General features: G+C 48.0%; 1 protein-coding gene across 2 annotated transcripts in view; it reads left to right on the top strand.

Moving 5' to 3' along the window:
• The first annotated feature begins 241 nt into the window (after positions 1-241).
• Positions 242-15,465, top strand: part of NPLOC4 (NPL4 homolog, ubiquitin recognition factor) — a 652,620-nt gene continuing 637,396 nt past the window's right edge. The window contains exon 1 of one of the 2 annotated variants that reach the window (XM_078654232.1): positions 242-443. In XM_078654232.1, the coding sequence (XP_078510358.1) occupies positions 429-443 (15 nt within the window). In that variant the 5' untranslated portion in view covers positions 242-428. The remainder of the gene's footprint in view (positions 444-15,465) is intronic. The other variant, XM_078654233.1, reaches the window with a different exon arrangement.

Below are 15,465 nucleotides of genomic sequence, written 5' to 3'. Positions count from 1 at the left end.
TAACATTCTAGATATTACAGAGCTGCGCCTGCTCGCCATTTTGCGTTAGCACGAAGTCTTTGTAGTCTGTCTTTTATGTCTACGCCCTTTAGAAGTTTGTTTTATGGTCCTTTTTCCATTTCCATAGGCAGGGCTCATTAGAGTAGGTTTGAGGGAAAGGATTGGAGGTGACACTCGCTTCTGTCAGCAGTGCTGGTCGCTGGTTGGCTCGTGGAAAAAGTCTGGTCGCTGGTTGGTTCGTGGGGGAAATGGAACCTTTGTGACAAGCTACAGCGTGGACGTGCAGCAGCCGGAGTGCTATTCAGGTGAACCCGAGACGCAGAGGCCGGCCCGGCGCTGACACAGCGGTTGAAAGTGTAGGAGGAAGGTGCAGAGTCACGGCGGGGACCCGGGCAACGAGTGGGGGGGCCCGTCGGGGCGGAGGAGGCATGGCCGAGACCATGGTGAGTTCACGAGAGGGACAGTCTTTTAAATTATCCTCGTCATCATCAGAGTCCCAGCTATGCCCCATGGAGTGAAGAGGTATTACCTCTCATACGAGCATCAGGGCCATTCTTAACCCTTTCTCCTATGTGGAATAGAACCATAGTGAAGAAGGCATTCATCCAAACAAAGGAAAGTTTTAAATTAGATCTCTGTAAATGCTGATTCAACTTTAACTTTCGATTTATATGTACAACAGTGGTTGAACATTTTGGAAGGCAACCTTAGGAAAAGAGTTGTTTAAAAACAAACGCTAATTGTTGAATAACCTTCGGAAGGAGCTAATATCAGCAAGGATAATACCCCTGTCGCTTTTCCTGGGACCCATGGCATCACTATAGTCCCTGGTCTATCCGCATTGAAGGTAGAATACTTAAAATGAAACTTTGTTATCGTTCTACCATATTTTTAAACAAGTCTACTTCAATGTTAATCGTAATTTCTTCATTGGAGAAAAAGAAGCTTAAATATCCATGTTTAAAGTGTGTGTCCCCACTGAGCATTGAGATCTCTTCGTTTGCTTTACTGACATCAACGACCAATAGTGTTTAGTCGCTGTTTTCTCATAGGACACCCGAATCTACCACATCAGTACTATCTCTCTATACCTGCTGTAGGTGCTTCGTAGGCTAGGAAGGGCTGCATCCGTATGTACAAATCAATTATAGCCTAACCTCCCCAAGAACGTGACCCGATGGTGGTAGATGGTACTGCCCCACCAACCCACATCATCGGGCCCGATAGACATGACCAACTCTTCTCAACGCCAGAGGCTCCAATTCTGCGCAAGAAACAGAGCTCTAACTGTTTATGCCCCCACTGCGTAACCTCGCCTGCTTTGCCCCTGTACCAAGAAGAGAGACACGTTGTGCAGGTCACCGGCCAGTCTTTCTCAGCATCATGGCCACTATCCCCACCACGAACAGCCAATCCTGTACAATCTGCAGCCCTCCACACCTGTCTCATTAAACCCCATGCTTGCCCTCATAGACCTCTTCATTTTGTGTTTTTGAGAATGCATTGCCTCAGCAAGTTGTCTAGGTAGCAGCATCCTTACAGTTTCAGAACCTTATCCTCAGCACTTATCCGAGATCAAGGTCACAACACCCCCCGCCGAACCATAGCCCCATTCCCTCCTCCCGGCTATAGGTGACTCACCTGTCTCCGGACTATCCACGAAGCAGCGTTACAATTTTATCCCAATACAAGACACTCATGCTTCACACTTTATTGCTCTATCCAGTGTGCTCTCCGCTTTCACGTCGGTGCTCTCGCCTCCATCTGTATTCTGTGGTCTGCCCTATGCCTTTATGTTCGCGTTACTATAGATGAATGAATGAATGAATGCTTCTTTATTGTATAAAATATTCATACAATAAAAAAGACGTTAAAATCACAGCATCTACAAATATTCCATAAAAGCAGCATTTCAGCCACAGTTCCTTAAGACTACGTTAGACATAATCTAAAAATGTAGTTAGCTTCCCAATACATTGAGACAATCTGTAGTGTAAAAACAATGCACCACAGCCTTTCTGATGGATCTACAATTGATTGCATTAAATGTTTTTTTCCTGGTATTTCTTTTGAGCTACTGGTATCAACAGGAAGCGAAATCTCATATATTTCTGTTTGCATCCTGGGTTCAAATTAGATGCCAAACACACTTGTTTTAGTCTGGAATATGATTCTGTTGTATAATTGTTAAGATCAAAGAGAGAGAGAGGACTAGATAGGCTAGGCCAAATCCCCTGAATTATATATGCATATATCAATAAGGACTAGCTAGTTTTTATAAAGATATAGGAGACTCAGGTAGTTACGTCGTGTAGCAACAAAGGATAAGGAAAAACGTTGTTTTCCTCATAAAGCCCTCACCCACCGACCTAGTCGGTGGCATGCTTCATCATCGGGCCCACCACAGTGGCACCGAATGTGCCCCGGGTGTGCTTCAACGCCAGGAGACTGCGGAGCAGGTATGTTGCTGAGTGTGCGGTGAAAAGGGTGAGAGAAGTGAAGTTGATTAAAAGCTATGCAGGCGGTCCCAGCACCCGAGGGTTGTTTATCTTTAATGAACTGGGCCTCTGCTAGCGGATAAAAAGGCAAGAAGACGAGATGGAGTGCTTATTATGACCTCCAGCGTCTAGTGCGGTCTACATGTTTCAGCCAGTGCCTTATTAGTTTTAAGCTGGCTTTCCTCAGGACCTTTTAGTATGTGAAAAGTGCAAAATAAACTTAATTTTAAGTGGTTATGTGGTCTTTTGGTTATGTGTGGCGCACGCTAAGGCGCTATAGCTGTTTAGAGGGGATTCCCTCAAGCTTGACTACATATAACACATAGGACAAAGACATGACGTACAGGGTAGAGTCATTTCAGTATGGTATAGTGTTGTACCACAAGATGCCGACTTATAAGGTGGTGTTCGACCTATAATCGGCTATGGTGAGCTCATGGCACGTGCATGAGGCTGGTGAGGGTTTTAACAAAACCGATAGTGTTTTGGTGGTGGGCTAAAAAAGCGTATTTACAAGGTGAGGTACAGGTAAGTATAGTACTGGGTCCTCACTCTGTTTTGTCTTGTAAAAAGCTTCATGGGTCGCCTGGCAGAGAAAGAAACCCTGGTGAAATAAAAGATAATTCAACATCTCTCCAACCTGTTGGGAAAAAAAAAAAAAGGGTGGTGGCTTACCCTGTATGTAGCAGCAGTGGATCAGATTTACTCACGAGTATTTTGGTCTGGTTCCTCCTTGGACCTATTCGTCCTTCCGCGGCGCCCGTTATGAGGAGAGTGGGGCGTCCGGTTTCGTATTTGTACTCCCTAGTAGGTTGGTTTCACCTGTGTGCGGTAAAAACAAAGGGAGGGATGCGCGCTAATAGCCATGTTGTTGTTGGCTTGATCGCGCATGCGTTGTGGAAGTAGTGCGCGGTATTGCGCATGCGCGGATAGCGAGCGCATGATAGCCCTGGGACTGAGTCTGTAAGCATGCGCGGTGAAGTCGCGCATGCGCATTGGCGCCCGTTGAAGTCAAAGTGTTGACTGGGGTGTGGGCAGGTCGCGCATATTGTGTGATGGGATGAATATTAGTCATGATGAACTGTCAACATGACGAAGCCTAGAACTGGAATAGTAATGGCTTGGTTGAATGGTTGGCCTAGCATGGTGACTAGATCAGGGTGCACGGGGCTCATGCAAATGCGGGCATTGGTCAGGGGAGAGGGGAGCAAAGGCGGGGTCGCTCATGCAGTGGTGATCTGGCACAGGTATCATCGTTTTTCACAGCATGTGGTTGTTTACACGGTTAGGGAATTCCATGGTATAGCGTCGTTTAAACCCTGGGTATGTGTGGATAAGCGATATATCCACCGTTGTTCTTTTTGTAGGAGAAGTTTTTCGTTGATGGTGTTGTCAAATTTTTCAATGACGGTCCAGGAGAAGTCATTGGGAGTGTGGTTATGAGTCAGAAAGTGATCTGTGAGCTTGCTTATGTTTTTGCCACATCTTATCGTACTCCTGTGTTCCGTCATTCTTGTCCGGACTTTCCGGGTGGTCATGCCAATGTATCTTAGGCCACATCGGCAGGTTATCAGGTACACCAAGTTGGCCGAGTTGCAGTTTGTGAACTGCCGTTGTGTCCAGGTCTTGCCCGGTTCTAGGTTCAGGGTTTTGGAAGGTGACGTCAGGTGGCACACGCTACAGTTGTTGCATCGTTGGTGACCAGTGACTTTCGGTAGGCCCCAAATATTGACTAAGGTGTTGTCACTAGCATTTTTCTTTGGCGGGGGTCTGGTTTTTACTAGTTGGTCTTTGAGATTGGTTGCTCTTTTATAGGCAAAACGGAGTTTTTCCCAGTTCCTGGTGCCAGAATTGATAATCTTCCAGTTTCGTTGTATGATGTTGGCTACCTGGTTGGAAGCCGTATTGTAAGTGGTCACGCAGGTTAGGGTGGGTTCTGTCTGTGGTTTCTCAAAAGTTTCCAAGAGAGCCTCTCTATTCTGGTTTCTTGCTCTTTTGCAAGTTTTGTTTATTATCTTTGACGGGTAGCCCCGTTCCTTAAGTTTGTCTGTTAAATCATTGGCTTGGGACTTGTAATCCTGGATGTTGCTGCAATTACGTCTGATGCGTAAGAATTGCCCATAGGGTAAATTTTCCCTTAGATGTCTGGGATGGAAGCTGTCGAACCTTAGCAAGGAGTTCCTTGCTGTGGGTTTATAAAAGGTAGTCGTGATCAGGCCTCCATTCTGCGGTTTGATGTTCAAGTCTAGGAAGGCTAGTTCTGTGGAACTGCTGGTGCTTGTGAAGCGTAGGAAGGGGTCTTGATTGTTGATCCAGAGTATGAAGTTGTCCAATTGTTCTTGGTTGCCTTCCCATATCAGGAGGACGTCGTCAATGTAGCGGCGCCACATTTTTATGTTAGTTGAGAAAGGGTTGGTAGGTTGTTGTATGTAAGCGTGCTCAAAGTGTGCCACATATAATCCTGCCACGCTTGGGGCAAAAACACTGCCCGTAGACGTTCCGTTGGTCTGGAGGTAGTATGTTCCTTCATATTCGAAGTAGTTCTCTTTGAGGGCCAAAGTTGTGCAGTCCATGATGAAACTGCGGGGGGTGTTGTATTCCCAGGGGCTTGCCATGAGGACATCATGTAGTACCTTGAGTGTGGCATCCTGTGGCAGGCTGGTGTAAAGGCTCTCAATGTCTAATCCTACTAGTAATTCAGAGTTGGGGTTGAAGTTGATGTCTTGGATCACACTTAGGAGGTGTTTGGTGTCCTTGATGTAGGAGGGAGCTTTTTGGACCAACGGGTTGAGGAAGAAGTCACAAAAACGTGAAAGGGGTTCTAATAGTGACTTTATTCCAGATACAATTGGTCTACCGGGTGGTGGGGTGGTGCCTTTGTGTATTTTTGGGACAATATAGAAGTACGGGGTTTTGGTATCTCTGGGACATAGGTAGTCCGCCTCTTGTTTGGAGATCTTTTCATTGTCTTTGGCATCCTTAACCATGAGGTTGATGGTGTTTTGTAGGTGTTGAGTTGGATCCCTGTCGAGGCGTTTGTAATTCCTGGTGTCACCAAGGAGTCTCTTACATTCCTGGTCATAGTCGGTTTTATTCATGATGACTATGCCGCCTCCCTTGTCCGCGGGTTTGATAACAATGGTGGGGTCATTTTGTAGACGTTGAATGGTGGTCCTGTCTTTGTTTGAGAGGTTGTTGAAGGTCTCTTTGTTTTGGAGTTGTTCCACTTCTGTGTATACTGCCTGTTCAAATGTCAGGACTTCAACCGGGATACTTCCCGGTGGTGGGGTGAAGGTAGATTTTAGTCTGAGGCCTGTTTCATTAGGTGCGTCGTCACTGTCGAGGTTGTTATTGTCTGTCTTCTCAAAAAAAGCTTTTAATTTGAGCTTCCTAAAGAACTCGGCAAGTTCTACATTAAGTTTGAAGGTGTCCAGTCTGGTAGTAGCGACAAATGAGAGGCCTTTATTGAGCACTTCTGTTTCTTCTGTGGTTAGTTGTGTGTCAGAGAGGTTGAATACAAGTGGGCATGGGGGTGCTATTTGCTTGTTCCCGGTTGTTCCCTTGTTTTGTTTCTGGTGTTGGAGCTCACTGATTCTTCCTCTGGTGCCCATTGGACATGCCCCGGGTTCCGCCTCTTCCCCCGTCCTCTCCTGCCCTGGGATAAAAAAGGGTATCGTTGATTCTGATTACCCTGAAAGAAGGGCATGTTTCCTGGGGGGTACATTTGGGGGTAACCGAAAAATGGGGGTGGTAGCGGGTTGGCAAAATGGGGTGGTGGTGGGCCATAGTTGTAATTTTGGGGACCCTGCAATGGTTGTTGCCATTGTTGCCCTTGTCGGCCTCTGCCTCTGGATTGGTTTGATCCTGTGCTGGAGTTGCTCGACGTGCTAGAAATGGAGCTGTTGTCTTTATTGTTTGAGGATTTGTTGGGCGGAGTGTAGTCATCATCGGAGTACGGGTAGGTCTTAGAGTAGCTGAACCTTTTCAGGTCCTTTTCGAATTTTTTGATTTTGGTCTGGGATAAGTAGTCTTTGTATTCCGCTATTTCGCGATTTTGGTCTTCAAGTTTTTTCTTAAAACCCGTCAGGGTAGTTTTGAAATGAGTCTCTGTAGCTTGGATCTCTATCATGATGGCGTCTGATAGGCGTTTTGCTGTTTTTATGATGAGGACTAACCAGTCCCTGGTGCAGTGCCAGGCGATCTGGGCCCAGTCTTTTCGGAATGCAGCATCGTCTAGAAAAATTCTAGGGGCATTTGTGACCAAAAGGCCAGTGGGGGCTGTGACTAAAATCTACCTTCACCCCACCACCGGGAAGTATCCCGGTTGAAATCCTGACATTTGAACAGGCAGTATACACAGAAGTGGAACAACTCCAAAACAAAGAGACCTTCAACAACCTCTCAAACAAAGACAGGACCACCATTCAACGTCTACAAAATGACCCCACCATTGTTATCAAACCCGCGGACAAGGGAGGCGGCATAGTCATCATGAATAAAACCGACTATGACCAGGAATGTAAGAGACTCCTTGGTGACACCAGGAATTACAAACGCCTCGACAGGGATCCAACTCAACACCTACAAAACACCATCAACCTCATGGTTAAGGATGCCAAAGACAATGAAAAGATCTCCAAACAAGAGGCTGACTACCTATGTCCCAGAGATACCAAAACCCCATACTTCTATATTGTCCCAAAAATACACAAGGGCACCACCCCACCACCCGGTAGACCAATTGTATCTGGAATAAAGTCACTATTAGAACCCCTTTCATGTTTTTGTGACTTCTTCCTCAACCCGTTGTTCCAAAAAGCTCCCTCCTACATCAAGGACACCAAACACCTCCTAAGTGTGATCCAAGACATCAACTTCAACCCCAACTCTGAATTACTAGTAGGATTAGACATTGAGAGCCTTTACACCAGCCTGCCACAGGATGCCACACTCAAGGTGTACTACATGATGTCCTCATGGCAAGCCCCTGGGAATACAACACCCCCCGCAGTTTCATCATGGACTGCGCAACTTTGGCCCTCAAAGAGAACTACTTCGAATATGAAGGAACATACTACCTCCAGACCAACGGAACGTCTATGGGCAGTGTTTTTGCCCCAAGCGTGGCAGGATTATATGTGGCACACTTTGAGCACGCTTACATACAACAACCTACCAACCCTTTCTCAACTAACATAAAAATGTGGCGCCGCTACATTGACGACGTCCTCCTGATATGGGAAGGCAACCAAGAACAATTGGACAACTTCATACTCTGGATCAACAATCAAGACCCCTTCCTACGCTTCACAAGCACCAGCAGTTCCACAGAACTAGCCTTCCTAGACTTGAACATCAAACCGCAGAATGGAGGCCTGATCTCGACTACCTTTTATAAACCCACAGCAAGGAACTCCTTGCTAAGGTTCGACAGCTTCCATCCCAGACATCTAAGGGAAAATTTACCCTATGGGCAATTCTTACGCATCAGACGTAATTGCAGCAACATCCAGGATTACAAGTCCCAAGCCAATGATTTAACAGACAAACTTAAGGAACGGGGCTACCCGTCAAAGATAATAAACAAAACTTGCAAAAGAGCAAGAAACCAGAATAGAGAGGCTCTCTTGGAAACTTTTGAGAAACCACAGACAGAACCCACCCTAACCTGCGTGACCACTTACAATACGGCTTCCAACCAGGTAGCCAACATCATACAACGAAACTGGAAGATTATCAATTCTGGCACCAGGAACTTGGAAAAACCCAGTTTTGCCTATAAAAGAGCAACCAATCTCAAAGACCAACTAGTAAAAACCAGACCCCCGCCAAAGAAAAATGCTAGTGACAACACCTTAGTCAATATTTGGGGCCTACCGAAAGTCACTGGTCACCAACGATGCAACAACTGTAGCGTGTGCCACCTGACGTCACCTTCCAAAACCCTGAACCTAGAACCGGGCAAGACCTGGACACAACGGCAGTTCACAAACTGCAACTCGACCAACTTGGTGTACCTGATAACCTGCCGATGTGGCCTAAGATACATTGGCATGACCACCCGGAAAGTCCGGACAAGAATGACGGAACACAGGAGTACGATAAGATGTGGCAAAAACATAAGCAAGCTCACAGATCACTTTCTGACTCATAACCACACTCCCAATGACTTCTCCTGGACCGTCATTGAAAAATTTGACAACACCATCAACGAAAAACTTCTCCTACAAAAAGAACAACGGTGGATATATCGCTTATCCACACATACCCAGGGTTTAAACGACGCTATACCATGGAATTCCCTAACCGTGTAAACAACCACATGCTGTGAAAAACGATGATACCTGTGCCAGATCACCACTGCATGAGCGTCCCCGCCTTTGCTCCCCTCTCCCCTGACCAATGCCCGCATTTGCATGAGCCCCGTGCACCCTGATCTAGTCACCATGCTAGGCCAACCATTCAACCAAGCCATTACTATTCCAGTTCTAGGCTTCGTCATGTTGACAGTTCATCATGACTAATATTCATCCCATCACACAATATGCGCGACCTGCCCACACCCCAGTCAACACTTTGACTTCAACGGGCGCCAATGCGCATGCGCGACTTCACCGCGCATGCTTACAGACTCAGTCCCAGGGCTATCATGCGCTCGCTATCCGCGCATGCGCAATACCGCGCACTACTTCCACAACGCATGCGCGATCAAGCCAACAATGACATGGCTATTAGCGCGCATCCCTCCCTTTGTTTTTACCGCACACAGGTGAAACCAACCTACTAGGGAGTACAAATACGAAACCGGACGCCCCACTCTCCTCATAACGGGCGCCGCGGAAGGACGAATAGGTCCAAGGAGGAACCAGACCGAAATACTCGTGAGTAAATCTGATCCACTGCTGCTACATACAGGGTAAGCCACCACCCTTTTTTTTTTTTCCCCAACAGGTTGGAGAGATGTTGAATTATCTTTTATTTCACCAGGGTCTCTTTCTCTGCCAGGCGACCCATGAAGCTTTTTACAAGACAAAACAGAGTGAGGACCCAGTACTATACTTACCTGTACCTCACCTTGTAAATACGCTTTTTTAGCCCACCACCAAAACACTATCGGTTTTGTTAAAACCCTCACCAGCCTCATGCACGTGCCATGAGCTCACCATAGCCGATTATAGGTCGAACACCACCTTATAAGTCGGCATCTTGTGGTACAACACTATACCATACTGAAATGACTCTACCCTGTACGTCATGTCTTTGTCCTATGTGTTATATGTAGTCAAGCTTGAGGGAATCCCCTCTAAACAGCTATAGCGCCTTAGCGTGCGCCACACATAACCAAAAGACCACATAACCACTTAAAATTAAGTTTATTTTGCACTTTTCACATACTAAAAGGTCCTGAGGAAAGCCAGCTTAAAACTAATAAGGCACTGGCTGAAACATGTAGACCGCACTAGACGCTGGAGGTCATAATAAGCACTCCATCTCGTCTTCTTGCCTTTTTATCCGCTAGCAGAGGCCCAGTTCATTAAAGATAAGCAACCCTCGGGTGCTGGGACCGCCTGCATAGCTTTTAATCAACTTCACTTCTCTCACCCTTTTCACCGCACACTCAGCAACATACCTGCTCCGCAGTCTCCTGGCGTTGAAGCACACCCGGGGCACATTCGGTGCCACTGTGGTGGGCCCGATGATGAAGCATGCCACCGACTAGGTCGGTGGGTGAGGGCTTTATGAGGAAAACAACGTTTTTCCTTATCCTTTGTTGCTACACGACGTACCTACCTGAGTCTCCTATATCTTTATAAAAACTAGCTAGTCCTTATTGATATATGCATCTGTTGTATAATTGACATTTCGATATTTCTGCAGTGTCAGTAAATCTGTAGCTCTAGCATTCTTCTGGAGGGCCTGTTTATTTAATGTTTTCCGCTCCGCACAGGTCAATTAGTGAGCTCTGCAGATTGCGCCAAGTTGTTTTCCACAATTGTTTATTGAATGAATCCAGGGTCAGCCCCAAGTCCACATCTTGGTGTTGATTACCTCATTGTAGATCAGAAATCTTATTGAGTCTTTTTTCGCTTTTGCGCAGTCACAGAAATAGTTAAACATCGCCGCTAAGTGCCGATCAGTTAATGAGACCAGTGTTCACTCCAGCTATAGTTTACATTGGGGAATTAATGAGTGACGATTCAGTGAAAATCTAAGCTCTTTCATATAGATTTTATCCTGGTCACTTGGGGATTTTTCCGGCAGATCAAATGCCCCGGTTACTTACCGGTAATCTTCATTACTCCGAGTCCACGTCTTCCTCGCCACAGTAATTACCCATGAGCCTCCGGCTCCACACAGAACTCCAAGTACAAAAAACAGCGCTCTAGTCTCCCTCTCCCTCCTCCAAGATGGTCCCCAGTGGCTCCAGCCAATCCCATAAGGGGACACAGAAGCACCAACACGACCTGAAGAACCAAGCCGCAGACATGAAGCCACCAACAGGGCCGGGAGGGAAGGGAAACTATACTGTGGCGAGGAAGACATGGACTCGGAGTAATGAAGATTACCGGTAAGTAACCGGGGCATTACCTCCTCGTCCTGTCTTCCTCGCCACAGTAATTACCCATGAGCCGATACCAAAGCAATCAGCTTCATGCAAGGAAAACACTCCACATAAAACATGCAGAGAAACATATCTGAATCACAAGAGGTACAACATTTCCACAGAAACGCATACCTCAAGGAATCCCAGCAGACAGTACAGAAGAGGCAAAGGAAACCGAACCCCCACCCCCAATCCGAAGGCGATAACGGGACAAGAAAGTATGCGGGGACGACCAAGTGGCAGCCCGGCAAACATCGTCCATGGAAAAAAAAAAACGAAAAGCGGCCCACGATACAGAAACAGATCTGGTGGACCGACCCTGAACAGGAAGAGGGGAAAGTACAGAAACAGAACCATAAGCCAACAGTATGGCCACCGAAATCAAAGACCTACAGGGAGGGCTGCAGGCCCCGACGAGACAAACAAATTGTCAACCTCAAAACAGGAAGAAGTGCGTGAAAAACAAACCGACAAAGCACGATGCACATCCAACAGGTGGAGAAGGCAATCCTCAGCCGAGGAAGGATCAGGACAAAGCATCGGAAGAACCACTTCAGCAGAACGGTGAAACAAGAAATCACCACAGGAATAAACGTATGATGAGGGCGCAATATCACACGAGCAGACAAAATGACCAAAAATGGAGCAGACCGCAGGAAGGCACCCAGCCCACCAATACGCCTGGCAGACGTAAGAGCCACAAGAAACACCACCGTGAGTGTCAAGAACTCCAGGCCCACTGACACCAAAGGCCCGAAAGGAGCCGACAGCAAGGAACGCAACACCAAAGGAAGGTCCCAAGGAGGAGAACATAAGACAGGACGGGGACGTTACAAAAAAGCGACCTAAAAAGTCGAGCCACCAAAGGATAAACTCTAACCAAGGGCAGGACATGAAATGCCCGAATGGCGGCCCAACGAGCCCTGAGAGTGGAAATGGTCAAGCCCAAACGGAAACCATCATCCAAAAAACCCAGAAGTCGAGCAGGGTCCAAAGAATCCAACGACAGACCCGTGACACATACACCAAGAGGCAAAGTCATCCCAATGCTTAGCATAGGACCCAAGAGTAGAAGGCCTCTGAGAGTGCTGAACGACGCCAGCAACCGCAAAAGAACAACCTGCACGCATCAGCGATCCCCACTCAAGAGCCAGGCCCGCAGACCCAGGGACCGGAACATAGGCAGAGGCAGAAGAGGAGCCAACAGAGGATAAGGCATGAACGGAAATGTCCAGCCCGGAGACACAGCCAATTCCAGCAACAGGGGATACCAAGGATGACGGCACCACCCCGGAGCAACCAGAAGGACAAACAACCCCACCCTCTCGATCTCCTGCAAGACCAACGGAATCAGGGAAAGGGAGGAAAGGCATATAACAGGCCTCTCGGCCAAAGGAACGACAGGGCGTCCACCCCCCAGGCATCCCGGCAAGGCATAATCGTGCGAAAGCAGCGGATCCCGGCATAGGACCGGGAGGCAAACAGGTCCACAATCGGAAAGCGAAACATCACCCGCACATCAACCGCGTGAGGGACAAAGACCCCCATGGAAGGAAACACCCAGTGCAGACAATCCGCCACAGTGTACACCGCACCAGGCAGGTAAATGGCAGACAGGGAAACCAGGTCCACCACCGCCCAACAACAAAACCGACGGTGGAGGCAACCGAGGGAGTGAAGCCAGCACCCCCCATGAAGGATCACATAAGACATCACCACCTGAGCGACCGTCCGGATCCGCAAAAGGCGACCCCGAAGAAGATCCGAAAAATCAAACAGACCCAGCAGGACAGCCTTCAGCACCTCGTAGGTGGAAAACACCGACCGAGGCCAAATCCCTAGAGACGTCGAATCCCCCAGAGTAGCATCACACCCCAGTAGACAGGCACCGGTAGAGAGAACCTGGGAGGGAACAACCAGAAACGGGCGGCCCCTGGACAGATGACCCACGTCCAACCACCACTCCAGGACCACCCGAACCGTCGGGGGACACAGGGACCAAAACACCCATAACCAAGGAACAGGTGACCCAAGCAGCAAAACGTGGGACACCAAGGTATACATAAGAAGGTGAGCCCATGGAACGGTCAACAAGGACGCAGACATCAGGCCCGAAACCCGCAACTACAAGCTCACAGGATGAGAAGGCCCCGAGAATATGGACCGCACAGCAGACAACAGAGACAGAATCCGAGCAGGGGGCAGGAACACCACTCCCAACGGAGACATGAACAGAGCCCCAATGAAAGTCAAGTCCCGCGCAGGAACCAGGGAGGACTTCGGAACAATCACCAGGAAGCCGTGAGGCATCAGGACAAGGCACACCCTCCGGACATGTAACACCGCCCCGAATAGAAGAAGCAGAAATACAAATAACGCCCCGAAAAGGAAAAACACAAAGGCCCTCCCCATGTAAACGTCAAATAAGAGGAGCCAGAACCGCAGTAAAAAATACCGGGCGAAGAGCAGAGGCCAAAAGTCAAAACCTGGAACAGATAGCGACGACCCAGGAAGCAGAAATGGATAAACCTCCGAGAATCCGGGCGAACAGGCAAATGCAGAAAAGCAGCATACAAGCCCATGGAGGCCAGAAAGTCCCCTGGAGATCTGAGATCCACAGTGCGTTGTGCCACCCGGAAGAGGAAGGAACAAACTTCCAACCCCAACAGATCCACGGGTACGGGAATCAAGGCAGTCCCTAGAACAAAGGACTCAACACCCTCCAAAAGAGCCACCCGCCTCAGAGCGACCCTGGGACAAGGAGCGGGCCCGCAACAGGCAGGGGGAGACAGGGAAAACCCAAGACGCACACCTCCGGACACCACCTGTAACACCCACTGATCTGACACAGTCTCGCGCCAAGAGGCCATGAAGCAAGCAAGGCGACCCCCAACCGGACCCACTCCAGGAGTGAACCAGTCAGGATGCCGAAGCGGGAGCAGAGGAGGTAGAAGCACCGGAGAACCGGGACTAGACAAAGGAAGGATCACCCCGGCCACGCCCCGTCCCACGAAAAGGGCTGACCATGCATGGCCCCCACGAGAATGACCAAAAAAAAGCCCTCTGGAAACCAAAGGCTCGGAAGCGACCAGCACGTCCAGGTCATCACCATGTCCCTTAAAGGGGACCCAAACAATTAGACCCCAGAAAACGGGATCACCATCAGGAGACCCTACTGCGCCACATCAGACATCCAGGAGCGGAGCCACAATAGACGTCTCGCAGCAATCGAAGACCCAGCTAATAAGTGATGTGCCCAGAATCACAGGATGCACAGAACGGGCAGCAGGTAATAAGCGAACGGGAGCCTCCGGCACCCACAGCAAGCTCACCCGACCCCGGTAATATGTACAAAACGCCACCGGGAGCAATAGATGAAAATATATATATATATACAAATCGGGAGCCTCCGGTGCCCAGGGCAAGCGCACCCGGTCGCGCAATGTCCGCTCAGCAGGACGCGCGGCCGGAAGGAATCATATAAAATCGGCAAAGCAGGACTCCAGACGACCTGCAAAACGAGTCATAAATGACACATAGCCAAAATAACAAGCATTTGCAATGCAATAGGTCTCGCATTAGGAAAGTTTGAGCTATTGGTATTGTAAATGGCAAAGTTTTTATTTATGTTTCTTTTTTTTTAAATAGCTAAATTAATAGCTTTGTCATTTACAATGCCAATAGTTATAACTTTCGCAAATGTGATACCTATAGCATTTGTAATGCAATATGTTTTGTATTTACAAACCGCGAGAGGACAAAAAAAAAGCTCCGGACCACCACCGCCTCCTCCCAGGCCTTCAAAAGGGACCTCAAAGTTCTCCTCCTCCAGAGACACCTCCAAAAGTAATTCACGTCCTCTTGCTATTTGTGAGGAAGACTTCCCACTACTGATAATTTCTACTTTCCATGACCATGGAAGTGCCTTCCCAGTGTATGCGTGTGATTGGAGGGTCTGCTTTTTTGCAGTATTTTCCATGTACTGGTGTTCGGTGCCCTTTTGTAACATGCACACACCACTCTGCCCTTGCAACACACGGCTGCTACCTCTCACATGTCTTTGCCTTTGATACTTGCACAAGTGCCACCTTGCCCATGTAACGCTTGTTCCTGAGCCTGAGTGTCTAGCACTTATTGCAGGACTATACCTCTAATTATACTCTGTTTTCTCTTATAACTGCACACTTGTCACTTTCATTTCCTCTTGTGCACTTTTGACTACCTCATGTATTTTGGTTGCTCACAATTTTTACTCAAGTATTTTGTTTGCTCACGATTGTCACTATTACCTTTACTACCTCATGTATTTTGGTTGCTCACAATTTTTACTCAAGTATTTTGTTTGCTCACGATTGTCACTAT

This window comes from Lissotriton helveticus, chromosome 7, assembly GCF_964261635.1.
Source record: "Lissotriton helveticus chromosome 7, aLisHel1.1, whole genome shotgun sequence".
Lineage (NCBI taxonomy): Eukaryota > Metazoa > Chordata > Amphibia > Caudata > Salamandridae > Lissotriton > Lissotriton helveticus.
The sequence above is the reverse complement of the archived record's forward strand: the minus strand, read 5'-3'. Positions and strand labels throughout refer to the sequence as shown.